General features: G+C 39.1%; 1 protein-coding gene and 1 long non-coding RNA gene across 3 annotated transcripts in view; one reads left to right on the top strand and one right to left on the bottom strand.

Moving 5' to 3' along the window:
• The window catches only part of LOC133207470 (uncharacterized), a 285,491-nt gene that overhangs the window by 123,639 nt on the left and 135,491 nt on the right, over positions 1 to 26,361 (top strand). The window lies entirely within an intron of this gene.
• Positions 1,172 to 26,361, bottom strand: POU1F1 (POU class 1 homeobox 1). 2 transcript variants are annotated; one of them, XM_061344407.1, is made up of 9 exons: positions 26,279 to 26,361; positions 25,284 to 25,355; positions 17,530 to 17,534; positions 9,236 to 9,301; positions 8,218 to 8,335; positions 6,984 to 7,225; positions 5,246 to 5,410; positions 3,751 to 3,811; positions 1,172 to 1,490 (listed from the first exon to the last, which is right to left on the bottom strand). In XM_061344407.1, the coding sequence occupies exons 1-9, from the start codon at positions 26,359 to 26,361 to the stop codon at positions 1,277 to 1,279; spliced, it is 1,026 nt and encodes a 341-aa protein (XP_061200391.1). In that variant the 3' UTR covers positions 1,172 to 1,276. The 2 variants fall into 2 exon arrangements, with proteins under 2 accessions (XP_061200391.1, XP_061200390.1); XM_061344406.1 differs by lacking the exons at positions 17,530 to 17,534; positions 25,284 to 25,355; positions 26,279 to 26,361 and adding an exon at positions 12,079 to 12,610 and having other exon boundaries at positions 9,236 to 9,385.

Here is a 26,361-nt window from a genome sequence, read left to right as displayed (position 1 = left end):
ATGTGCAGTGCAGTATATGCTTTGTGTGGATATTTATTTCAGAGGGCAAGGGTCTTCTTTTTTTAGCTTAACACCTTATCTCTTGTGTAAGTATGTCCGCATGTGGATTTAATCAGATAAAAATACAATGCAGAGAAAGCCCAAAGTAATACCACTTGATAAGTCCCTATTTTTCCCCCCAGGACACAAAAGTCTTATGGTAAGGTAAATCATATCCCAATGTTTATATCTAAGCCTTTCCAAATCAAACTGTAAGGTGTATAATAAATTAATTACCTTTGATAACAAGCAAAAAAAAAATCACTTCTACTTGGCACCTGTTTAAGGCAGTCAAATGGTACTCTGAGACAGAGAACACGGTAGGAACAGTGTTGACACCTCCATGTTGGTAAACTTATTCTACCCTAATAGTGACAGCATTTATGGCCCATTTCTAGTGGCTTTGTCTTGAACTTGCACAAGTAATTTACCTGAAATAATTCAATTAGAGGTGCACAGCTGTTGGGAGCAGGTAGCTGAGTTTTAGGCATCCTTTGGAAAGGCAGGTCTTCAGCTCATGTTCCTCTATGTGGCTCTTAGATCTACTGGCAGTCCCACAAGGTCCCATGAGTATATCCCATCCTTGGCCATAACTAGATATGCAGCGGTATTACCACTGCTTATTTAAGGTCCCTTATTCACCTTATTTTCCTTGAAGTTCTCATTTCTCACTGATGTTCAGTGTACACTGCTGGAAATGTGACCCAGGAGTGTGCTTAATGGCTTAGTCTCACAAAGGTTAGCACAGTTAGCTACTTCACATGGGGGTGCATGTGGGGAGTGAAGCACATTCATGGACATGCAGAGGCAAAATATCTTCTATATATCTTCTATAGCTGCAGATATCCAGCTTTGTAACATTTCTTCACATATAAGGTGAAGGCTTTGTTTCTGAAGCTTAAAGGTACCTATATAGGCTTCTCCATAAATCATTAAATGTACCACAGACAGAATAAAGGCACAGCACCGGGAAATTGCAACTGATGTAACTTGGAAAGCATTTCTAGCTGAATAATGCAGGTTCCTTGCAGTTAAGCAGAGAAAACCAACACTTTAAATATATACGGTAGCATTTCTCTCTGAGCTTTTACATTAAAATCGGGTCTTTCACAACACACTGTAGCTCGCAAGCTTGTAAGAGAAACAAGTGCTTTAATAATTTTTGTTTTAAACAACATAGTCTTTACAGTATTTACAACAAGCAGAACAGAAAGCCACATCTATACATAGAAAAGCTTTACCGGCATTCATGGTGCTCCTTGATAATAGAACTAAAGGCATTCTGATGTAAACTTGTCTTCACTCTTTTTTCCCTTTGTCTTCTGTTGCAAAACCAAACTCTCACAACTTCTTTCTCCAGATTGAGCCCCTCAGCCATCCTCATAATTTCCTGAGAAGAAGGCTTACTCTGTTCTCCAAAGTGCCTCTCTAGGGCTTCTTTGGCAGCAATACTGGATAAAGGGATAAAATTTCACCTTTAGAAACTTCTCTGGCACATTTAGGCTTTCACCCCTAGTTCAGAAGAATGTTCAAGTAACAGCACTGAATGTGATGATTTGTTTCCTCTTTTTCAAAATAAAGGAAACCCACAGAGTTTACGGCACACTGTGGTTCTTTGCTGACATGAACAGCACAACATCATGCAGAACTTCAGGACAGAATAATTTAAAGGCAAAACTGGCATCGCTTCTGGTGCAATTTCAGTGGTAAACATGAAATATGTATGCTCCTCGATGTTCTCTAGGAGAAACAGCTACTGACTAGACATGAATCGGATCACAAGAATTGGAGCAAGCCTGACCACCCATTCTGCCCGTCATTATTTCCTAGCAGAGCCTCAATCTGTTCCTTAGAGTCAGCAGTGACCAAAGTTGAGTGGTTCCATAAAAAGAAAATAAGACTCCTATCTTTTCTTATTGTCAGGTAAAATTTGCTTCTCATTTGTGTTACATGTTCTCAGGAAGTACCTGTGACATGTGTCTGTGTGACAATGATGCACCCAAAGCTAGCATCAGCAGTAGCTGTAATTTATTTGGACACAAGAGGGCACTTCATGCATTATTATGGAAATGAAGTGCAAGTAAGTCTGTTACAGACAAAATAGCTGCTGAAGTTCTGGTTATTTCATTACTTCATCTGTAATATATTGTTGGTCTTTCATTTACAGGTAAATATTTTGCAATATTTACTAATGTTACCAGAGCAATGTATTCTGCACAAACACAAGCATAGAAACATCATTACTTTTGACTAAGAACTTTTTAGGCTTTGATCAAAGTATGAAATAATATAGCTTCCACAAATTCAAATTAAGTATTTTATTCTCAGGGTATAAATAAGCTAATTCAGTTTGTGCAACTTTTGTTTTAACTCTAGTTTGCCTTCAAACATCCATTAGGAATTGCTAAGAGTAAGGTTGCAGTTCAGATAAAGTCCATCTCCCTGATTAGTTTCATGTTGGACTAGATGTCCTTTACAGAGCCCTTCCAATCCAAACTGTTCTATGATTCTATGACTCAAAAAAAACAAGTCTTCAGTTGGTTGTGAGAGGAGAAAGAATGTATTTTGGCTGTGGAACAGTTGAGCAGCCTGCATCTCTGGGAGGTGGCACTATCAGGAATGATCCCTGTTCAAATATGTAACGGGTGGGTGTCAGAATGATGGAGCTAGGCTTTTTTCAGTGATATCCAGTGATAGGACAAGGGGCAATGGGTGTAAACTGGAGCATAGAAGGTTCCACGTTAACATCAGGAAGAACTTCTTTACTGCGAGAGTGACAGAGCACTGGAACAGGTTGCCCAGGGGGGTTGTGGAGTCTCCCACATTGGAGATATTCAAGGCCCGCCTGGACAAGTTCCTGTGTGATGTACTCTAGGTTACCCTGCTCTTGCAGGGGGCTTGGACCAGATGATCTCTCGAGGTCCCTTCCAACCCTTGGGATTCTGTGATTCACTGTAACAGGTATGGCCAACAGCACCAGAGTTGTCCCCAGAAACAAATTCCCTTCCTGCAGAAGAATACTAGAGCTCCTTGGAGTCCCCCTGAGTGAATTCTTCACCAAAGTTTCTAAGAGTCTGGGATATCTAAAGGAGAAGGAAATAGCCCATTTTGTCTATTTGGTAATTGGTTTTGTAATGTGATTTACCAGCCTACTTGATTTTCATATGGAGTTAGGCTAGATAGATGGTAGATGTTGGCCACCAGAGATGTGAAACACAGAATCACAACACCCTATTTTCCACTTTAGCTCATTAAATTGTTTCTTTGGGAATTCCAAAGAATCCTGTGACAGAGAATAGGGACTCAATATTACATGTAAAAGCTGACCCTCAGACTTCCCAGACCTCAATTCTCTGATAAAATAATGCAGTTTATTTTGGTATAAAGTAGAACCTCCCAAAATGAAAACAAGAGTGCTCTGATACCTTATTCAATATATAAATATAATAAAATATGGGTAAAATTGGAATAAAATATTTCTATATTTCTTCATATTAAAGTGTGTTATGATATATTGAAAAAAAGTCTTTAATTGGAAAAAGTAGTATATTTGGAGCAGGTTGGAGGGTTACACTTATTTTTTCACTGGAATGTTTTAAAACGGTGAAACATTGGCTATAGAGGCTCATTAATAGAAAATATCACTTTGATTTTGAACTCGAGAAAAAGCAGCATCTTAGCCTAACGTGTAACAACCTAAGTATTTATTACCTTATGGTGGTTCTCCGCTTCCTCTTCCGCTCGTTCACTCCGACTTTTTCATTATATAAAGCTGTTGTAAAACCAAACCAAAACCTGACAGTTACCTCCCACAGGGAATGGAAAACAAGCACAATCACCTCTATTAAAAAGTCCCTTTCTCTGAGGACAGAACAAAGCATACAAATAATGCCACTGATTAACAGCAGCACCACAGGCAGGAGCACTTTGTTCTTTAAGATGGCTGGCCCTTGTTTTACCTTCAGCTATAAATGGTTATAACCAAAAGGGTTTGCACCAACAGCGCTGCAAACAGCACTGGCTGCAAGCAGCCTGTGTATCTGTGTGTACCTGTGTGTACCTGTGTACCTGTGTGTACCTGTGTGTACCTGCGTACCTTGCTCCTCCTACCCTGCAGGATAGAGCCTAGGGAGATGGAGTCCAGCCCCATACCCTTTGGCTACTTCACCCTCTTTCATCAAACCCTAATCCCCAATCCCAGTTATTCAGCTGCCTCTTTCACCCCTCTTTCTGAGGGACAAGTCCCCTCTCACTACTCAGAGGCTGCTGCCTGCACACATGGTCTTACCCTGCAGCTCCAGCCTGTAATAGTGCCCAGGCAGGCAGGAGCTGCTGCCCACCACAGCCCCCTCACAAGTGATTCTTGCACTGTGTCTTTGATGCATTATGAGAGCCTCTGGTTCCCAGTGCTGTTACGGGGAAAGAAGCTCTCTACATTTGGTTTAAAGGGAACTGAAATGCGTGGCAGAAGCAGCTGTCAAGTTTTCCTACCATTTAGTACAAAAGCAAATACAAAAAGTAACATCAAGACCATCTTCTCTTTCATCCCATGCTAGGTGAGTGCAGCACAGTGATACTTCTGACTTTTGCTGCCATACTGCTTCTCAGCACCACAATTCATCCAGCTGAAAAGGCTGTTCTTAAGTCAACCCATTTCCTTCAAATCAACCAACCTGTCTTAATGTACACCTTGCCCAGTGAACCCATGACTCATCCTGCAACTGGAAATTAACTGGACAAAAGGAAGGGAATCCTCTAGCAGCAAAAAGTTTGCATCAGAACCCTCTATGCCATGCTGTTCTTCAGGTTTGAAAGACCACTGTGTCAGCTAAACTCAAATCTTTTCCCCAGAGGCCACATCTCATATGCTAGAGGTTGGAAGGAAGAGTCCTCTGCTAGTGAAGAGTCCCGGTATGCTGCTAAATGGGCTGTCCTGCAGATCCTAATAACAGCTGTGGCAGGCTACAGCAAGGGAGCTAATTTGCTGGGATGGGATTGAAATAAATTACTTCCAGTAGGCCAAACGATGTTGCTGCTCCTTGCTCACCCCAAAGTACTAACCAAAATTTAATATAAGTGTGTTTTAGCACTTGGAGCTAGTAAACAGAAAGGTCTGGTTTATGGAAGACACCTACTAGTGCTTCAGCATATATATGGGATTCTGGTTTAAATGCAAATCAGTATTTAGAGGATTTCAGATCTCTACCTCCTACTTGCTCTGCTTCCTCCAGCCACTTGGACAGTATTGATTTCAGCTTGCATGCGTTCTTGAAACTCAGCTGCAGGTTTTCAAACCGGCAAATAGTGGTTTGGCTGAACTCAGAGCCGTGCACAGCAGCCAGTGCTTCCCCAACATTGGTTTGGGTATAACCTGTCACAAAGGAAGAGAAAAAAAATACTTCTTTTGAGCTTTATAGAAAGCATTAATTTCCCTGAGGTGTTTAACTGACTCTTATGAGCAGTGTGTGTCTGCAATGTCCAGGATGGGCTTTTTCAGGAGGTCTCTGTGGACGACTCTGAGCTCATCTCAGAGATGTGTTTAATCTCCTGTTGGTTTCAGTGGAGTTTTACACCCTGAGATTGGCAATTTGAGAAGGATTCAGACTCCCCATATCTTTCTTTCTACAGATGGTGCAATGGCAATAATCTAAACCCTGGTGGCACCTTTGGTCTCCTGTTATTTGCTGCCACAACTAAGTTGAAGCAATCAGAGAAATGTCGCAGTTTCCATGCAGACACTGACTTTATAACAGTAGCTCCGTGCTCCATGCTTTGAACACGTATCTGCCATGTTCAGGGATCTGGCTTATGGACCTCCCTTTCTGCCTCTGAGCCAGAACAGGCAGGAATTCTAGATGCTGAATGTCTAATGGGGTATCTCTACTGCAATAACTGTGTCTCAGCCTCAGACCCAGAGCCCATATTAACTCTGTCTTCCCTTGTAAAGCTCAACCCCAGATTACTTTTCCTGTGCAAATTGCACTTTTCCCATCAGAACATCAAGCCCAGGCTCTGTGTCATTTGTTCTCATCAGAGGAAGATTTGTTCCCTTACAAATTCCAGATGAAGATGCAGTAATAATTACAATGATTAACAACATGGGGCCTAAGCAAAGCTTTCCATTCCTGTGGCTGACATTAAATGTTGGGTGTTCTGTTTTGTGGGATTTTTTTGGGGGTGGTTTTTTGGTGTTTTTTTGGTTGGTTGGTTTTGGATTTTTGGGGTCTTTTTTTTTTTTTGTGGGTTGTTTTTTTTTTCAGTGTAATTCAAACACGGGTGAGACAGGCTTTTATTGTGCAATGTGCCTCTGTCCCCTACAGGTGAGAAAGACAGGGTTCACTCAGTCTACTCTACCTTTGTCCTCAGCTAAGATTTTCCGGTGAAAGACAAGCACCCCACTGGAGACCCTCTAATGCAATCCATCTTGCACCAGCCCCAGTAGTTATCAAACAGTAGCTACTGTACTTGTGTCCTGGAACAAGAAAACCAATCAGAAAGGGAAGATTCCTACTGGTATGAAAGATTTGCCATGGATGTGGCCCATCTTGTATACCGAACTGACACTGCACCATCAGGTGAAGTGGGAAGAAAATGAGTACGAGAGGTTAGAACATGTGCTGCCCTAAGTTGCAGAAAATGTAGGGTTTTGCTAAATTATACACCTGCTGCTGAATGTAATTTAATGAAAAATAATAATTTTCTCTGCACTTCAGAAAATAATTTAAGGGCAGGAAAGTTTAAAGTAGCTTTCTGCATATGAAGTTCTGAAAAGCCGAAGTACACTAATTCTGTGCATGCCTCCTAGGCATGGAGAAAGTTTGTCAGTGCAAGGAAAGATTAGTTATGATGAGACAACTGCAGAGGTGAGACCATAAAACTTTTGGAAACAACTGGGCTTTCAGTGGAATCTTTCAGCGTGTTTCTCCAGGACATGAAGCACATACCCAGCTTAATTCTCCGCAGCTTGAATTCATTGGCAAACTTCTCCAGTTCCCTGATTTCAGGGGAGTCCATGTCAACAGGCTCTTCTACTGACTTGCTCTTTCTGCGGAACTCCTGCTTGAAGTCTGCAGCAGTGGGATCGTCTGTGAGGAGGGACTGGTGCATGGGTGTGAAGCCGTGGCTGAGGGCACAGGAGCTGGTGCTCAGGGCATGCTCCGGGAATTTATAAAGGCAAGGGGCCAAGCTACCTGAGCAAAGAGAAAATGGGGTGCAGTTATTCTCTACTGCTGCACAAGAAAAGCAGTTATCATAATCTCATAACCTCTGCCTCTAGTAATTATTACATGTCATCTGCGGAAGTATCCAAGAGTGAGGATCTTCTAGGAAGCACGGTCTTTATCTTGTCCCAATATATGAAACCCAACCAACAGCCGTTTTCACAGGCCACAGCCATCCTATTTCTTAGACAACAGTGAGGCACTTCAATAAGGTGGCAAATGGTCCAAACTTGAATACCAACTCAAGGTATCAGCAGGAATTAAGTGGCATAACAAGACTGATGGATCTAATGACATTTTGAGTGCAAAATGTGCCAGTCTCTATCTTCTGGTACAATGAATTTTTCCACATAAATGCCATTTGATGATCAGACAAGATATTACCTCAGTTTAGCTTCAGCATAAAAGTTGTTTGAAGAAAGTAAACAGGTAAGAGATCAAAGAAAAATAGCCAAAAACCCCAACCAAACAAAAAAAAACTTCCACAACCTCCCCCGCCAAACACAGAACACATTCAGAAGGAATTGCTCAAAGATGAATATTGTCTCACGCTATCTTTTGCTCACAGATGCCAGACTCAACAAGGAGATTCATTTAAGAGTGAAGGCTGGAGTTTTTGCTAGATATTGTATGTAGAACTAAAGAGTCTCTGACCTGAAGGTGAAAAGGAGAAATATGAACGCTTTCCAGTGTATCTGGAGCAGGCAGTGAACTCCAGGTTCTCAGGACAACCTCCACAATTTTCTAAATCACACAAAGCTTTGTAGAAGAACTCAGAATTCATTAACCTCCCACCCCTTCCTCCATTTACTTTTCCTGACTTCACTGCCCTGATTGCTTTCCCCAGCACTGGAATTTCAAACCCCACAGGAATATGTTATACACTTCATACAGGGTAACCAGAAAAAATTACGATTCTCAAAGGATAAAGGAAAAGACTAAAAACAGAGAAGGAGACTTGCTTTGCAAGGTGCTGACACTGTTCACCACATTGGGATGAGGCATGCTGCACGTCTGTAAGATACGACTCTGGGAGAGACTTGCTGACAGCATCTCTGGTGTTGCAGGCTTGATGCCTAAAAGAAAGTAAAGGTAAAAAAGAAAGGAGGATAAAAAAAGAAAGGAGAAAAATGAACATGTATTTAATTTGGAATGAAACAGAACAAACTTCTGAGCAATAGTGTTTGTTTAATATCTATTAACTTTTCTTGGGGATCTGAGCAATGCCAGGAATGTTTGCAACACAAATGCACAGTTAAATAGGAGTACTTGCACATTTACACACCATGAAGAAAGTCTATGCTCTGTTCCTAAAAAGTCCCTATACTGATGTATTCATCTGTGCTTACTTGCTCTAATTTTTCTTCACTTTTAAGTGAAATAAAACACTAAGTTTGATTTGGACTTTCTGTGAGTCATGATAATTTCCTGGGAGTTGGGTTAAATTAGTTCACAGTATTATCTCATTGACTGCTATTTGAACTTGCATAGAATAACAGTTCCTCTTCCTTACTTAGCCTGGGATATGGAAAATGAAGCAGGATGCTAGCATACATTCAGGAGTGCAAAAATCCACAATCATCTATATGATCTGCCTGCTGAATTCAGCTTTCCTTCTATTATGCCACCATTTTATTTTATAGCTTCAGTCAGGGCTCCATCACCCCAGGTACTTACAATACACAGGTATTTTGGGTAGATCACTCCTGGCCCTTCAAAAAGTGGTGATCACGAAGGCAAGTGGGCATAAATGAGTGAAAAGAGCAGTACTGTCCAAGACTTATGGGGAGAAATAAGATACAGTGATTTCCCAAGAGATACAGGGGTTTGGGAAAACCTGGGGCACTGACCACTAATGTCCTAACCACTAGAAGTGCCTTAGTCCCAATCCTGTCTTCTTTAGGCAACTCTCTTGAATCAGTCCCTCTAAAGAAAAACTGACAAAAATCAACACTGATTTGAGGGTATGTTCTTACCTGCCATCACCCCATAGGTAGATGGTTGATTTCCATAATGACAGGAAGGCACAGAATAATGAAGGCCTGCCAAAGTGTTTCCCAAAGTCATCATGGCAAAGCAGATACAGGAACATGTAAGAATTTGGATCAAAGACAAAACAGATGGGACTGGTGAGAAAATATGTGAGGATTCAAGACACAGCATTTAAGTTCAGAGGCAGACAGTACCTTTGTATGCAGTTTTTGTGTGCATTCAGTCAGTATTTAACTCTGAGCCATAACCATGAGGTTAACACTGCTGGAAGTCCAGACATTTGGCCAGGTCATACCAGATGAGATCGCCAATATAATTAGTGAGATACCCTCTGATCCAAGACCACAGAAATTGCCATGCTGTGGTCTCAAAGCATGACTTTTAGAATAATCTATGGGCATAACCTAGTTTACACATACTGCTGAGCAAGGGAAGTTAAAGATGAGACCAGCTCCTCACAGCCAGCTTCCACATGCCATTTTGTTTAATATTACATAAAAACTTGCTCTATGTTCCCATAAAACTGATGGACTTCGCTACTGTGCAAAGCCAACATTGAACACAGGCATCAAGGAAGGCAATATTTTATGCATACCTAAGACCTGGGCTTCCAAAAGCAGCAGTTTGGTACATTTGCTTTGAAGCATACAGAAATCACATTTTCTTAAGTACCAAGTCACCAAAACCATGTTGGAGAATTTTGGCAGTGTGTTAGGGAAACAGGATGATTGATAGATTCTGTGTTCTTCTAAAAGTTTAAGCTTAAATCAACATTTTCTGTCATCAACACCAAAACCCACACAATTAATTTATCTCTAGTGTTTTCACAGGAGTGTTTCAGATCTGTACTTAGTAATCACCAGTGCCTGAACAACCAATTTTTCTGAATACACAATATAAGAGATATGGCACAGAAATGCACATACTGTCCCCTCTAACAACTGCTATAAAATACAATATTGATAATATAATATTTATAATTAATATAATTAATATAATATATATAGAAAATTCGTGTTCATGAACATTCAGATATGTAAACCTGCATTATAGAGTACACATTCCAACTGTTCATAACAATATCATTAATTAGGGATTAGAATCTGTTTTTTACAACAGTAATCATAACATTTGAAAGTCCTGTTTAGATATACAGATATAAATTCTTCTAAAACAAGCATGCTTTTATTAGTATGAATGCACTGAAAATAAGGATCGCATTAACAATAATATAGCATTTAGAGCAATTCAGCTTTTCTGTTAAGATCTAAGGGTTTACAGTTATTTTTCTATTACTTCATAATTCACAGACTACAATTTTAATGCATAAAACCAGCATTTTCAGCTGGCTAATATGGATTTAAAATTAACTAGTGAGGATGACACTATTTAAGTTGAATAATAACAAAATGCTGAGGATACTGCAGAACATCAGCTCTATCACATGGTATAGTATTTGAACAGGAGTATATTCACCTGTATCTTCTGATGCAGAAATTTTACATGCATTTAACATAGGTCATTACTCAAAATTATTTCAGGTCTACTTTGTGCACAAATTCTCCTTTGGTGCCTTCACCAGAATGACATTATTACGATTTCTGAATCTACGTATGGAAGTTGTAAACCTTTACCCATTAAATTAGTACCCTCTGTCACTGCTTCCACTCTCACAGGGTCATCTGCTAGATGCGATCCTGTCAACAAAATTCGCACTGACTATAGTGGTACTTTTTGGGGGGCTGTAACTACAAAATATCAACTCTGAACCTGCAGCAGATAGCAAATGCTTTTGGCTGGTTATCATCATATACTTTTTATTATGAATCAGATGAACCTAGAAAATGCTCCTATGTTACAGATACATAAATTTGGCCTCATACAAAATTTAAATTCTCATATTCCCTACTACCCCTGCTAACAATTTAGGATATCTTGAGCCCCCTGTTTAATGTATAAGATTCTGTTGTCTATCACCAATGCTCAGTTTTCTTTACTTACATGCTTTTTCTTATTATTAAGATGTTTTAGCACCAATGTATTTCAGGAGAGGGCAGGTTTCTTGTTAAAACTCCAAATAAAATTCTTACCTTAATGCACTTTCAAATAAATAAAAAATTTTCATTTTCTGTTCCTGAAAGCTTTCCATCAACAATTCCTGTATTGCAGAATCTCACTTCTGCAGGTTTAAGGCCGCAAGAAAACTTTGTCTCTCTCTCAGATAGTTCAGTGATTACATCGTCCTACTATTTAAATACAATTAATTGGATTATATGTATAAACACACCAAATTTAAAAATACTGATGAGAATTCTGCTACCAGTTTAGAACACCCCACTTCAATCTTGGTATCAATTATGCGTTGTGCTTTGCAAGATGATGATTTTTCCTTCTTGAAATCCTCCCCCGAATGACATTAAGACTTGTCCTGCTTTAGATACATTTCCTGTTTAAGGTAATTTATATTATTTTAAATTGTGGTTACACAATAAACAAACTTTCACTTTATTTACATAACGCTTGTCTATAGCACTTGTCATAAAAACAGTGACCGTGTTTGGACCTGTTCTAAGTTAATGCATAACATACTTGAGCCTAATCTTGTAACAAGCTTAGAAAAAGCTACAGACTTAGGTAAAACCCACGCAGTCGAGGTTTTCCCCATTCCCTCATCCTGCAGTTTTGTGAAAATGCATCTACTTTAAAGCAGTCGCAATCACACACAGCATTGATACCAAACACTTGAAGTACTGCACTCGATGAACACATATCATCCAAAAGCATTACAAATGAGAGTTACTGAAAGCAAGATTATCTTTAAAAGTACCTGTAGACACAACATTGGTGGCATGGTTAGAAACCGGTAGACACTCTGCGGCGCTGTGATGCATTATCAGAGGCAGAGAGGCAGAAGAGTCAGAATTCAAGGGTACAAAGGTGTCAGATGAAGCAAATGCTTGGCAAGTCATACCCTCCAACAGGCAAAGAGCTGCTTGCCTCTGTTTTCTAACAGAATAGATACTGCGCGATTAACAGCAGCTCGAACTATTCTGGGCTTTTTACTTTCAATACATATACAGAAGGGCTCCAGAGCACAGGGAGGTCGTGTGCAGGTATTTATACCACTAGGAAATCCCTTTATCCATTTTAATGTTCTTTTCCCAGCAATACTGCTATACTGCTATAGAGCCTCTTTCCTTCCCACACAAACACGATACGTTTCCAATTAATGAGGGGAGAAGAAGAGGGAAACTAGAGACATGATTTGACAGATATTTTCAATTAGGTCTTTTGTGAAGAACAATGACAAGGAAAAAAAAACATAACAGTATCGTCTCCAAAGTCAGGAGCAATGAGACAAGTACGTTTCTTACTAAGTAGGTTTCCACAGTTAACACCTGCCCCCCAAATCTCATCCGGGGAATTGTCTGGAAGGCAACCTGACCGAGACTTCAATTGAAAGCATGCAAAAGGCAAGGATCTATAGCAAAATAATCTAAATTAACCTAATTCCCAGCAGTTGCACAATGATCATTTGTCTTAACATATGTAGCATAAATCAGAGATGCACAATATGGACCAGCTGTACACAGGAGGAAGTTTCTGAACAGATAGCTTTACATTAGCATGGTGTACTAAATGTTTATCAAAGATAAGCTCTTGAAAGAGCCCATAGTGTGACATAAAACTCATTCACAGTTTCTATTATTTATTTATATTATTGCAATATCTAGTTTCATCCAAAAGGTCCTGGTCTTTACTGTGCTACGCACTAAGTAAAACCACGATCCTTCCTCAAAGAATTTACTAGGGCGATTTGTTGGAGTGAGATTGGAATTGTTTAGAGCAGTAAAGAACATACAGGTTACCATAAAAATGATGCTAATTACTGCAGAACACAATAGTCATATATTCTATGTATAAGCCATAAATTTCAAATGCAAAAATGACACAGGTGCTCTATTTAATTTACTTTTACTTTATAGGAAGTAAAATGTATTGATGTGGAGGATTTGGTTTGGGGTTTTTTGTGGTCTGTTTTGGAATTTTTTGAAAGGTTTAGGTGGGGTTTGGGTTTTTCTTTCTTGGTTGGTTGGTTTTTGTTTGTGACCAAAGATGATTGGGTCAAAACTTTCATTTATTTTCTGTAAAGATGAGATACTTCATGCATGTTTCATATTCCAAACTGATTCAAATGTCTGAACAAGATTTTTGATAGCATAGGCTTCGTATATATGACATGAAAGCAATCATACATATCATGCATATAATTGTGTCATTTGGGCAACATGCTGTAGTGTGAGGCATCCCTGCCATGGCAGGAGGATTGGAACTTGATGATCTTAAGGTCCTTTCCAACCCTAACTATTCTATGATTTTATGAAAAGTAGTATTGCATCAAGCCATCCTGCAGAATCCTTGGCATTACCTGTAATTGTGTTTTGGGGAGGGGTGTGTCTGAGGTTGTGGAGAAATTTCAGAAGAATTACTGCATATGGCAAATTGCATATGTGCTGTAACTGCAGTGAGGCTCTATGCTCATAGTTATTATCAATACTTGCACTTTTGTATTGCAAAATACACAAAAACTTAAAAATAATCATTACAATATTATGGAAGATACTATCATCAAACGAACTGCTATTTGTACTATTTTGGGCTGTGCCTAATATTAACATCTGTGGATTCATGAGTATGCTGACTAACAAGTGAGAACTGAGTCACAAACTCTGGCATTGCATTCAGCTAAGAATATATTTGGAACCCATACAGTTCTCAGGTCAGAGCATGGCACTGAAGGAAACTAGGACAGAAGTCAATAACGATGGCATTGCCTTAGAGCAGCCTATAAACAGTTCTCAAATGGTACATCCCTCTTATGACACAAATTATTTTGTTAGCTTCAAAGGGCAGAGTGCTATGTATGAACTGTTACATGAGTGACAGGAAGTTCAGAAATTATTTTAAGCATTTTCACCTCTAATGACTAAGTCCACCTACCTACTGGGGTTTTGAAGCCATGGGAGAAAAAGAAACACTAGGAATAACTTTACAGCCATGTCCCTTGACAATTTTTTTTTCTCAAATCTCAACAGGTAATATTTCTACTACAAACTCATAGCTAGATGAAAAGAAGTCATAGCCAGTCCCCCAGGTACACGATGGAGCTAACTTCCATACTTCCAGTTCTTCCTGAAGTTGGAAGACTCACCCAGATTTGGCCGGCTACTCAATCTTTCCAGACCTATACAGTTCATTAGAGGAGGTATTAGTAGGTTCGTGAAGGGTACTCACCAAAGAAGCTGGGAGCAAGAGGCTGGAAAAGTATATGTAGACAGAGACTAGGAGATGCTGAGCTTTTCTTCAGGGTACAGTAAAAAGCTGTTTTGTGACACCATCCGAGATGCCACCTCAAATGAGTTTTTCAAGCCACTGCTATTTATTGCTGTGTTTCATACTGCTAAATGACTTGGGGTTTTATTTTTATCTGTTCATACCACATTGCCTACTTCTCACTAGAGGTAACAACTTCAGTTTTTCTTTTCTGTAGTATGACTGAGCTTTTACTTGTATTAGGTTTAAAATAAAGTTATGTGTCAATGTTTTTGAGGCTGAATAGCTAGACTCTGCTTAGCAGTACTAGTGTTTCAACAAATTTCACATTTGTCAGGTAGAGCTGATTTCTAACGAGAGTAGCATCTCTCCTAAAGCTTTGTTACAATCCTCTGTGGGTACCGTGCAAAGTCTGGTACCACATCTGTTCTGCAGAGAAGAATCCCTTGGTGGTGAAGCCCTGTTGTAAGAGCCACATGCAGCTGTTTTACTGAGCTTCACATTGCCTTACCCATGCATTTGAGAAGTGCCTCATTACTGCTATGCTGACATCTCAAGAGCCTTAAAGGACACATAATTCTTGCCATAAGAACATGCTAATCATAAATAAAAAGGATGGCACAGTGCTCTCCTCCTGTGTCAAGAAGCAAACAGACTTTGGGACTGGAAAAAGTCAGGTTGAACTAACACCAGTTTCTCTCACAGAAGACACAAGTTGTTCCAGACTGGTAGATCATGGATACCTGGAAATATGTTGGGTTGTTGGTTTTTTTTGTGTGGTTGGTTGGTTTTGTTTTTTAAAAAATCTGTATCTTAAGGCTCCCTGAGGTACTTTTTACCCCTTACTTTGTTGCATGACTTATATCTGTCCTCTCTCCAAACTGCATTCTTTGGGCAGATCTTCAAAAGAAAGACAGGACTGTACTAATAAATCCCAACTGCCATCTGAATCTCAACACTCAGCATCCCAAGGTTTGACAGCTTATAGAAACCAAATGGATGCCTCCTCTTTTGGTGGGAGAGTGCCTTATGAATGAGAAAGTCTCCCCTGGACATATTCAAGTGGACCAAGTAATACACATGGAAGTCATTATTACCCTGAGAGCCCACTCTTCCTTTATTTCTGAATTGTCTTTCAGCACTTAAGAATGACAGTTCAGCTGGAATTTCAGACCTACAGCCACCAACGTAAAGAGGCCATTCCTTCCCTACACTTACAAACGCCCTTAGAAATTCAGTGGGGGTTTTCTGTCCTGAGACGCAGACCCTATTCTCCATTTGGATGGTGATATGATGTTGGTAAATGTCACAGTAAAGCCCATCTGAGCCCTCCTGAATCCTTAGCTGAAACTGGTCTTTTGAGTGGCTATCCTCTATGGAGGATTAAGGAAAATTAAGATTTTAATGTCACTGTTATGAGATAATGCTGAGCTCACTTAATTTCTTCCCTTGTCTCTAATTTTTACTTTATATCAGGAGACTGGAGACTGGTTCTTTTCCCTCTAAATCTGTTCTGATTGAATCCCAAAATAGTGAAGAATGCTTTCAAAAGCCCTTTGAGGTTTTGTTTAGACATAATTAAGCTATCTGTTTTCATGGCAGAAAGATGCCTTCACACAGTTTTCTCATTTCAGAAACAACCTCTCACTGCAGGCTTTTAGGTCTGGCTGTGAGGCAGCCAGGGAAAGCACCATCATTTTGCTCCACAGAAGCACATTGCCTCTGGTCCCAAGAGACGATCTCATGCTCATCAACAACCTGGATTTTTATTCCCACCTTTGCCAAGTATTACATAATTGCAAAGGAAATCAGGCACACTGCAGGTCTTGGCAACATCATTCCTTCTTTTTCCTGGGAAGTAAACTATAAATCTATGATATACCTCTGCCTTTGCTATATTGAAAAGTTGAAAATATAAGGCTTTTTCAAACAAAGAGTCTGTAAAAGATGAAATTCTCCATAAGCATAATTGCTATGCTACTCTTAAGGCTGAAATATATCCTACTGAAACATTCACTCACATGTACATTTGCATTCTGGAGAGGGGGTGTTTGTATATATATATATAATATATATATACACAACTCAGATAGAGCTCCATCACAATAACACACCTCAGAGAACCTCTGGTTCCTTGAGAAGCAAGCTTCACTTTTGTCTTTACTGCGTATGAGGTGGGGGATTTTTAATGTTTTTTATTTCTAATATTACTACAATTTGTGTGCTGTCAACCCTGTACATATTTGCACAATGTTCTTGTATGTAAAAATTCCTTTGTCACATTTCATTGTTATACAGAACACCAGACTTCCAAGGTTTTAATTCATGGATAGTTCACTGTGTTTGGGTAAAATAAATAGAAAGAAATAATAGAACTACTTTCTAACTTGTTTCTATTTTGCAATTGATAGTCTTTAGCAAACACTCAGTAAAATAATGGGTTCAGCATGCTCCATCTGCATTCCAGATTTCCCAAGAATCGAAGCTCTAGTGGAGCTTTCAGTGGTATCATTCCTCTGTGCATTTTCTTAACTCATCTTACTATTGGCACACTCTGCACTGCTCAGCAATAGTGCAGAGATGAGGAGTCTGTTGTAACTTTTCTGCATGAAACTTCCAAGCTGTGCCAGCTCAGTGCTGTGTAACAAGAGCACCTTCAAAACATAGTGGAAACCATTTCATGTACGCACGGTCTTCAAAAGATTGGAACATCAAGTGCACAGTTCCTCCTCTCCCCATGTCAGCACAGCAGCACATTCAGGCCTCAACTCTCAGGATGAAATACTCTATTGTTGCTGCACAGTCTATATTAGAAAGTTGGAGGTTGGACTAGATGCTCACCAGAGGTCCCTTCCAACCCTAATGATTCTGTGATTCTGTGAAAGCTGGTCTTTAAAGACCATGGTAATGTTGAGGACAGGCCCTTAAATACAGATGCTTGGACTGCTTCTTGTATCACAAGCGCACTTTATTTTTCAAGGACTTGTCTTCACAAAGTTAGCAGTCCCAACTGCAGGTGGTTTCAATAGGAGCTGGGAGTACAAAGCATCCCAAAAACATGAGGCTGACAAAGTTCAGCATGTCTCTGAATGTAACCATTAAATATGCCAGTAGTATCACAAAAAAATGGTGATCTGAATGGAAAAAAAAGCACTAGCAATATAATTACAGCTGCTGTGTCAATTTCGCAATATTTTAACATCCTCAGTAGTTCACAACTGCTCTAAAGATCTGCATTTTTATCAATTCTTCCCTGTATTTTTACTATCCAGAAAGATCTTTAGCTAAATTTACTATGCTTATGGTATTAAAATACAAAAAAGAGAGAGGGATACAATAGATTTATGGTTTACTTCCCACATTGTAAATCATTGTAAATCATTGTAAATCATTGTAAATCAAAAAACACATCCCAGTACATTACACTGTTCACAGAGAAAAAAAATCTTTCTTAGCTATGACACAAATTGACTAACTTCCAGTGTATACCACAGATAATTTCATCTGCAAATGATGGGGAGGGAAGGCAGATTAAACATTTTCAAGGAAGATACTTTCCCAGGGACCACAACAATTTAATTCACTTTTAAAAACCTATAGAAGGCTTATCTGGTCTTGGTGCCAAAGCCTGGTTTACTGGAGTCTGAGTAAAAAACATGTAATTGCATTAGAGCATACAATAGCCTTAAAGCCTGATTTAGACCAAGTGGGACTACTTGATAAAGACCAAAAAGGACATAAGATTATTTGTTTCTCTGAGCCACCTGCCCTTAACGTTAGATCATCTCCACAGAAAAGAGCCTCTGAACGTGTAGCACAGACATGATCTGTTATCTGCAGGGAAAGGTGTTGTTCCCACGGCTCTCAGAGCAACCCGAGCCTTCTTGTCAGCAGCTCCCCATACAGGGAGCATCATAAAATATGTTTAAACTTATAGATAAGATCTACAAACTTAAATAACACAGACATACAAGTTTCACTGGTTTGCTTCATGCTCCCTCCCAGTCAGACTGCTGCTTCTCAAAATGTTACACACTACACATAGACTGCTAGGGAGAGTCCCTGACACTTCACGGCAGTGGCCCAAGCTCGTTCCAGTGTAATTCCAGTGAACAGCACCTTAGCACTAGGCTGCAAATAGGTATGAGTTGGCCAGGCCAGTGGACTGATACCAGGCATGAATTTAGCCAAGGATGTGAAAACAAAAAGATTATAGCTAACATCTATAAAATATTTACAAAATACTAATACTAATAGTCTCACAGCACCTGAAGGCCAGGCTTAAAGCTCAGATGAGTTGCAACTGACTCATTTTCAGTAATTCAGGATCACATAACATCCCTTTCAGTGGCAAAAAACTATTTTCTCCATGTAACTTTTCATTTAGAAAGTGGGAACTTTTCCATGTGGAAAAAAGATTTTCATATACCTGGCTGTGAGCTTAAATCCACACAAAGCTATTTTTAACAGCCTAAACTTTCAGTCAGCAATCTTGTTCCTGTCCAAGTGACTTTTTTCAGTTTTTCTTATTTCAGAAAGGGTGTCTGTAACACCAGGAAGCTTTTATCATGCACATATCCATTATCCATTAATTCTTTCCTAATTTTCTCTTTCATATTACAAAGCAAACATTGCTCTCATAAAGCTTTTGTAAATATTCATGTACTGAATACAGCATAAATGCTACTGCGAGTCTTGCAATTTCAATATTGCCTTGCAGCTTCAAAGTACTTCATTATCTAGCTGCAGCTAAGCTGAGTTGTCAATTATGAATCAAAATTCTGCAGTCAGAAATCATATTTCTTGATATTCTCAGATTCAAATGTGTCCAACTACAAAGAAAAAACAAACCCTTTCCAAAGATGAGATTATTCATCAATATCATATAGCGTACACTTACCAAAACTTAGTTAAACAAGAAAACCAAAGTAGTTTTGTAATGGTCAAACACTGTAAAACATCAGTTGCTTAGACTTTGATTTCACTATATGTTCTCAAAAAGAGAAAAGCTCTCAACACAATACCTGGACAAACAAACAGTGGTTAGATTTGGGGCTTTTTTTTTGCCCGCTGGAAAGTGATGAGAAGTATTTGGAAAAGTCTAACATTTAAAAGTTACTATAGCAATGAAGTAAGTTACATTCACTTCTACTTTGAAGGTCCCTTCACATTCCCCCAAATGGTGTAAACATGTGCATCCTCTGCTTCTCAGTTTATACTCCCCTTAGTGATGTAGTTTCTTCCCAAATTCAGTTAATCAAAAAGACATCCTTATTTAAAAAATAAGTAAAAAATATTGAAAGGAGGGTAATTGACCAGCTCTAGGTCTGAAATGTTACAGAAATGCCCCTTTATACCCTAAAGAGACACAAAGATCAAAGGAAACAAAATGTAAAGGAAAGAATATAAACACACCAGGGCAAAGAAAGAATCAAACCCAGAGACAGCTTGCCAGGGTAAAACTTCTAAACCAGATCACTGAGATCATAAAGGTCTCCCAGGAAATGCCTTGGAACCACCCAGATCAGCCATCCAAACACCTACCAACCTAATACTGAAATTCATCAACACTACATATAACATAAGACCACATCATCTGATCTCTGCAGTTTGCTATGAACTATCTACTATTAAATATCTACTATTAAACATCCACTATTGAAGATGACAAGATCTACCAGAAAAGCCAGAATATAAGTGGCAGCACAAGCTCTACCTTATCCAAAGGACAAAAATTTACCAAACATAACATTTTCTCAGGAACTAGACTTGTACAAATAAACAATTGTATTAAACAACAATGAACAACCCCCAAATATTCTTCTTGAAAGTATCTTTCACTTCATGTATCTCCAAAAGCAAAACTTGCTTTCAGTTCCCAGAGAGAGCAGTCAATACTAGCCTCACTGTCTTTTGAAAGGACTGTGGAGATTTACTTCTAGAAGTCAAAAATCCTGAAAGGACCCAAGTGCATTTAAAAGCTCAAAATGTTCTTCCATGACTGTTAGTCACAGCAGGATGCCTTGGGCATTACAGCCTATGCCTACTTGGAAGCACATACACCTGCATTTTCCTGGGAAGATGAATTTCACGATCTGGGTTTAGGCCCATCTCCAGCTGCTGGTGAATCACAACAAGGTTTCTAATAGCAAGACAATACTCATCTTCACCCCCTCATGCCACATAATGAAAGAATGTGTTTTACTATATATTCTTCACATGACCTCATCTCTGACACTTTACAATTAACTTAATTAGAATGAACACCAAAGAAACTTTGGTAGTCTAGATACTTAGCATAAGCTGCAGCCAATTTTGCATGATTCACAGCCAGAGGCAAATGCATGCCTTGTATGCCCAAACCTCTCTAGTGAAGTGTGAGAAGCATGTAATACGAAAAAATGAAATCATATTCCTGAAAACTGATTAATGCTTTTGCCCATTGATCAACTTTACTGGAAACCTGGGACAAGGATAACTTAAAACACATGAGAATTGTATTAAATAATGAGGATTCTCTTCTTCTCATCCCCCTCCCTCTAGCATAACAATCAGTCTCTGATGTGCTCATCTGCTTCCCTCCTTGCTCTGTGCCTCCTGTCCCTAAACCTACCCCCTCATTATATGTCACAGGAAAGAAGAACAGGTTGATATAGTCTCACTTACATTTGGATATCTGACCAGCAGAACTTAATACTTTTCAGCTATGGAGTTATTTCAAAACTAAAAGCAAAATTTTCAGTTTCAAAAATTTGGGCATAAAATAAATGAAATCAACATATTTAAATACAAAGTTTCAGGTTTAGTGGAAAGTCATTCAGAATTCCAGAAAGGCTTCACATTATGCTCTGGGAAAATGTTATGAGCTTTCATAAACTATTCTTTTTTCCTTAATTATCTGAGGTTATTTTTGACAAAATACTCAGATTTTTGGTCTGCAGTATTACCAGTACTGCTTAAAGCAGATAGTACAGACAGCTAATGTAGAATGAATTGTGGAGGAAAGCTTTCCAGACAAACTGAAACTCTAGACATCTCTTTTTGGGTTTAAACCATAAATTATATGATTACAATGTTATTTAATAAGATTTACAGTAGTAAAGACAAGATGAAAAATATATGTGGGCATTTTTCTACATTTAATTTGAAACTTCTAAGGTTACCACCTTTTATTTTTTTTAATTACTCTGATCCTTCAGATCACAGCTTATACAGATACATTCTGCTCTTTCTAACCAAGACAACTTTAACATTTATACTTCATCCTAAAAAATTACCTATATTCATCTAGGTTCATTCCAGTTTAAATGGCAGCAACAATCAAGCAATAATCCAAGCAACCCCAAAACCAGACTCTGAAATACATTGAAAATAATGGGTCAGTCTTTGATATCTTCACTTTACTTAAACAGTAAACAGCCTCAAAATCACATCAAAGTCTTCAAAACCACTGCTTAGTAGAAGTACAGCTGGCAAGATGGGTGATAAATAGGACTTTCTAATTTGCTGATTAGTGATTAGTACACAATTATTTCTGTATTCATGGAGCTAAGTGATAAAATAATGCTGCTTTCTTTCATTATCAGTGTCAAATAAAGGTCATTGGCTGCTTACAAAGATCAGGACCTAAAAGAGGCTATTACATGAGCTCCCAGAAAATCCTAGTCATCTATATTCACACCTGAACTTTGCCTGCACACCCTGCACTGGTGAATATTAATGTATTAGACAGACAAACATCATCAGCTCAACACGGTCAGTAGTTTTGAGTTTCATTACCAAACAAAACGTCTTGCGAGCAAAGTGATTTCATTAGAATATTCAAACCCCTCACTGGCTCAGCCTGAAGGTCATTCAAAATTCTTTGAAATACGAGACAAGTTTAATTCTTAAATCTCACGTAACATTTAAAATGCACTGTTCTTTAGGAAAGTATTTCATAACTCACTGAAAAGTTAATTCACACAACTTGATTAATCATTACCAAGCAGTGTTACACCTGAAAAGTGCACCTTATCAGTAAAAGAATAACCTCATGATACAGCACCACTTTGCCCTTCGATATCTCTTTTCATCTAAAGACCTCACTGTTGTCCCCAAAAGTACTGCTTCCCTTTTATGAGTCAGGAAACTGATGTTTTAAGTAGCTTGCCCAAGAGAATACAAAATCAGTGGCACTTAGATCAATGACTTTTTGATCAATGCTTCTCTTATAAAACTATACAGCCTTTAAATGTATTCCCGTGACATGGGAGAAAGCATGAAATATCTCACTAGGTGGATATAAGGACTCAAAAATTCCAACTGCATTGTCAAGGCTGCGTCCATAGGCAAAGGACCATGCTTGTCCAGTCTCCAAATTCAGAAGACACCATCCAAGATCCAAGCTGACTCAGCCTCAATACAAGTTGACAGCTGAGAGATCACCATCTCATTTCAAATAAAAGCAAGAATTAGGGGGCTTTCCTATTTTTTATAGGTGAGAAGCAAAACAATCTCATTCATATACACACCCCTCCTATAATATTGCTCAGGTAAAAGACAGAAAGTGGGAACCTTCCCAAAACACAACTAAACTCCAACAACAACAGAGCAATTGTTATAAACAATTTGCATGGGATTATAAGAATTACTTATCGTTTGAAAGTGTTCGAATGTGTTCCTTTCTCCCCAGAGCAAGTACCTGAATGTTTCTCATTGGAACTATGTCTACAGTCCTTTCACAGTGTCACTGCTCTGCTAACTAGGGCTTCTCTCTCCTTTTAAAACACCCTGCCAGACAAGTACTGTGCTTCAGAAACCATGCTGGGAGGCAGGCACAACAGGGCTTTGAATTTTCCTTTTAAATCCTAGCACTTCACTTCAGTCTGACAGCATACAAACGTTAACACATGGCAAGAAGCTCTCACCGTACCAGCAGGTGTGCCGGCCTGAAGGAGCAGGTATTTAGATAAAATACCTTGCCATTTTCCAGGTATTAAAACAAACAAGCACAACTCAAACATGTATGTGAGAGGGAGCAAGAAGAGGGAAGCCCTCAGAAAGCCCTCCTGCTTCTTTACAGAATGTCACACTGGGCAAATGGAATCCTAAGTTCAGCTCAACAGAATCTAGACCTTTAAAATGCCCTCTTCCTTCCTATGCAAGGAGAAAGCAGCAGCAGACTGTGGGTAGGAAGTGTGATTCTCAGCATGATTCAGTTATGGATGAGTTCTGCTTCGTACCATACTTGAAGCCATCAAGCAATGTGGTAGCCTTCCTCCTGCTCCAACACCATCAGGAAGAGGCAGTTGGAGAATCTCCACCTTCCCCACGGGCTGTCAGCCAAACTGTGGAGCCAGCAGGCAGCTGGGGGGCATCAACAGGAAACACAGCCACCTAGGAGCTCTTACATTTCACATGGAAGGTGCAACAGTCAGATAACTTTGTAGGAATCCCTTTTCTGGAGGGGGTTCCTTCCCATCTGGAGCAGTCAAACACTCCCCAGCTTGTCATTCCTCAGTTCTTGCAAGAGCCCTGCAAGGAAACTGAAGGATTCTCCTGGCCTCACCTGCCAGGCCATGCCTCTCTTGGAACTCATCTCAGGAGCTGAGCTTTTAGGGAAGTCTCCATTAGGACACTCATATTAAGTCAAGGAGCATAAGTACTAAGTAGAACCTAGGGACTTTAAATATGATTTTCCTCCAGGCAATTTTCCTATGAGGGGAAGGAGTTTACCACAGTGAAATTTCACTATTCACCATTGCAACATCCCCTGTACAGTGAGGATGATGTGGGGAAGAAACAGCATGCACAAGCTGACCTCCATTCTCTGCACCTTTTACACCATTTATCACAATACTGCAGTGGATGAAGAGAAATAAGGAATTTATTGCAAGGAAGACATAAGCCACCTCTTGCAGTAACTTAGCACCAAGAAACACAAATTGCATTCTTCATAAGTCACTGACAAACTATTGGGTTTCTTTTACAATAATAACAATAAGGCATGTGTGGTTCTGGCTAACAAGACAGTAATACTGTCCTGTGCAGACTACATACTCCAAAAGGGAAGGTATTTTTCCACAAGGAAATACTGAACTTTCCAGCACATGTTACCTGGACAAAGGGTGTGAGTATAGAAAAATAAAAGGAACTCCTTACCCATATAACACAGCCTAGGAAGAATACTAACAGAATTCTTCTCCCTGTTCACCTTCTCTTGTTAAGACCAGTATGGATTAGTATATTCAGAAGCAAAAGAGAAACAAGCAAAGAGAGATGGCTTGCAAACAGCATCTTTGAGTTAGCATGATCTCAAGGTCTACACTGATAATGGTGCCATATCCCCATCACTACACCATGACATATTTTTACAGTTGTGGACTTAAACAGTTTAAGTGAAGAATAAAAATAAAAGGAAGAAAAGAGAAAAAGTGACAATTTTACTGAACCTTACATAATACAGTCTGTTATAAAACACAAGAAACATCTCAAGCCGAGCATCTATGTGAAACATGTTATACTGCATAATGTAATTTAGTTGAGTTCATCTTCCCAACACCCTTTGGCTGACCCAACAGACAAGTAAATCTTTCCCTTTTCTGTCACCTTGTTACTTCTCTTTGGTTTTTCCTCCTCTTTTCAGTCCCTGCTTTCCCCCTTGCTCTGATCTGGCTACAAATCCCTTTTCAAGTTCCCTCCAACTACTCATCTGACTCAATCACATGATGAAAAATCACTTGCATTAGATGATAACACGTTTTTCCTGTTGTCCAGTCAAACTTAAAACTACAAGTTGAGCAAAAATATATGATATGTTAAAAAAAGAGCTGTCATATCTGAAACAAAGTCAGTTTTAGAACAGTTGTTCAGAGATTAGTACAGTCTAACCTTTTTATATTTAAATGGAGGTTAACTTGGGAGCTATACTTCCTCAATGAAAAAAGGAAAGTAACAAAAACACCAGCACATACCATCACAAAACTAAAGGAAAACGAGAAAGCCACCCCTGTTTTCTCTGCCAGCTTGCATTTACTAGAAGATGATAGTAACACCACCATATTCCAATTACATTTTTAGTATTAGTTTTATAAACAATAAGTTGATTTCTTCCAGAATTTCTCTGTGTACTGTCTCAGCCTGACTGAATAGCCACCTTCCCCACAGGAGAGAGACTTCATTTGATACAAATAAACACCAGCTTTTTCTTTTTAGTCTTGTTGGAGCCTTTTAAAAAAGGTGGTGAACTACCTGACTACTCCTAGACAGAGAGAATGTAGGCAGTTGCCTCCCTGTTTGCATCATGCACATCGACACAGAACGAAAGGAACACAAAATCAGATTGCTTGTCTCTATTCCAGTTTAGTGAGAGCATGATGACTTTTCCAAATTCCTGGGAAAAAAAGAAACAACAAAAACCATTTGATTTTCTCTAACATCTCCATGCTGATGTGATTCACAGCTATTGTTATTTATTCTGCTCTACAGCTTTCATGCAGATCATCAGCTGAGCAATCTGAATGATGAATTAAGTCCTTACAATGAAATTCTACCACTCTCAGTGACTGTTTTATACTAGCCTGAAACAAATTGCCTTTGAGCTCACAAAAGCCTCAACAGAGAAAGCTAAGAAATACGGCATTATAGAAAAAAACATATGTTGCTAGTAATGCCTATCATAATTTAGTGTCTTCACACAGCAAATGCAGTACCTGAGAGGAAGATTTCTGCAAAGCCGTCTCTTAATCTTTTTCTTAATCCAACACTCAGACTCATCTTCATGTTTGCAAAACAT

Source organism: Neopsephotus bourkii, unplaced genomic scaffold, assembly GCF_033783945.1.
Source record: "Neopsephotus bourkii isolate Nb327-2 ecotype Australia unplaced genomic scaffold, CSIRO-AGI_Nbou_v1 NB_214, whole genome shotgun sequence".
In the NCBI taxonomy this organism is placed as follows: Eukaryota; Metazoa; Chordata; class Aves; order Psittaciformes; family Psittacidae; genus Neopsephotus; species Neopsephotus bourkii.
Note: the sequence above shows the minus strand (reverse complement) of the source record. Positions and strands in the feature narration are given on the sequence as shown.

Excerpts from the sequence above, each read along its gene's own strand:
- POU1F1 (XM_061344406.1), bottom strand. The coding sequence starts at position 12,220 with ATGACTTGCCAAGCATTTGCTTCATCTGACACCTTTGTACCCTTGAAT. Across the intron at positions 8,336-9,235 it reads TACCTATGGGGTGATGGCAG|GCATCAAGCCTGCAACACCA; the intron begins GTAAGAACATAC and ends ACTTTCTTTTAG. Across the intron at positions 7,226-8,217 it reads GTCAGCACCTTGCAAAGCAA|CTTGGCCCCTTGCCTTTATA; the intron begins GTCTCCTTCTCT and ends TTGCTCAGGTAG.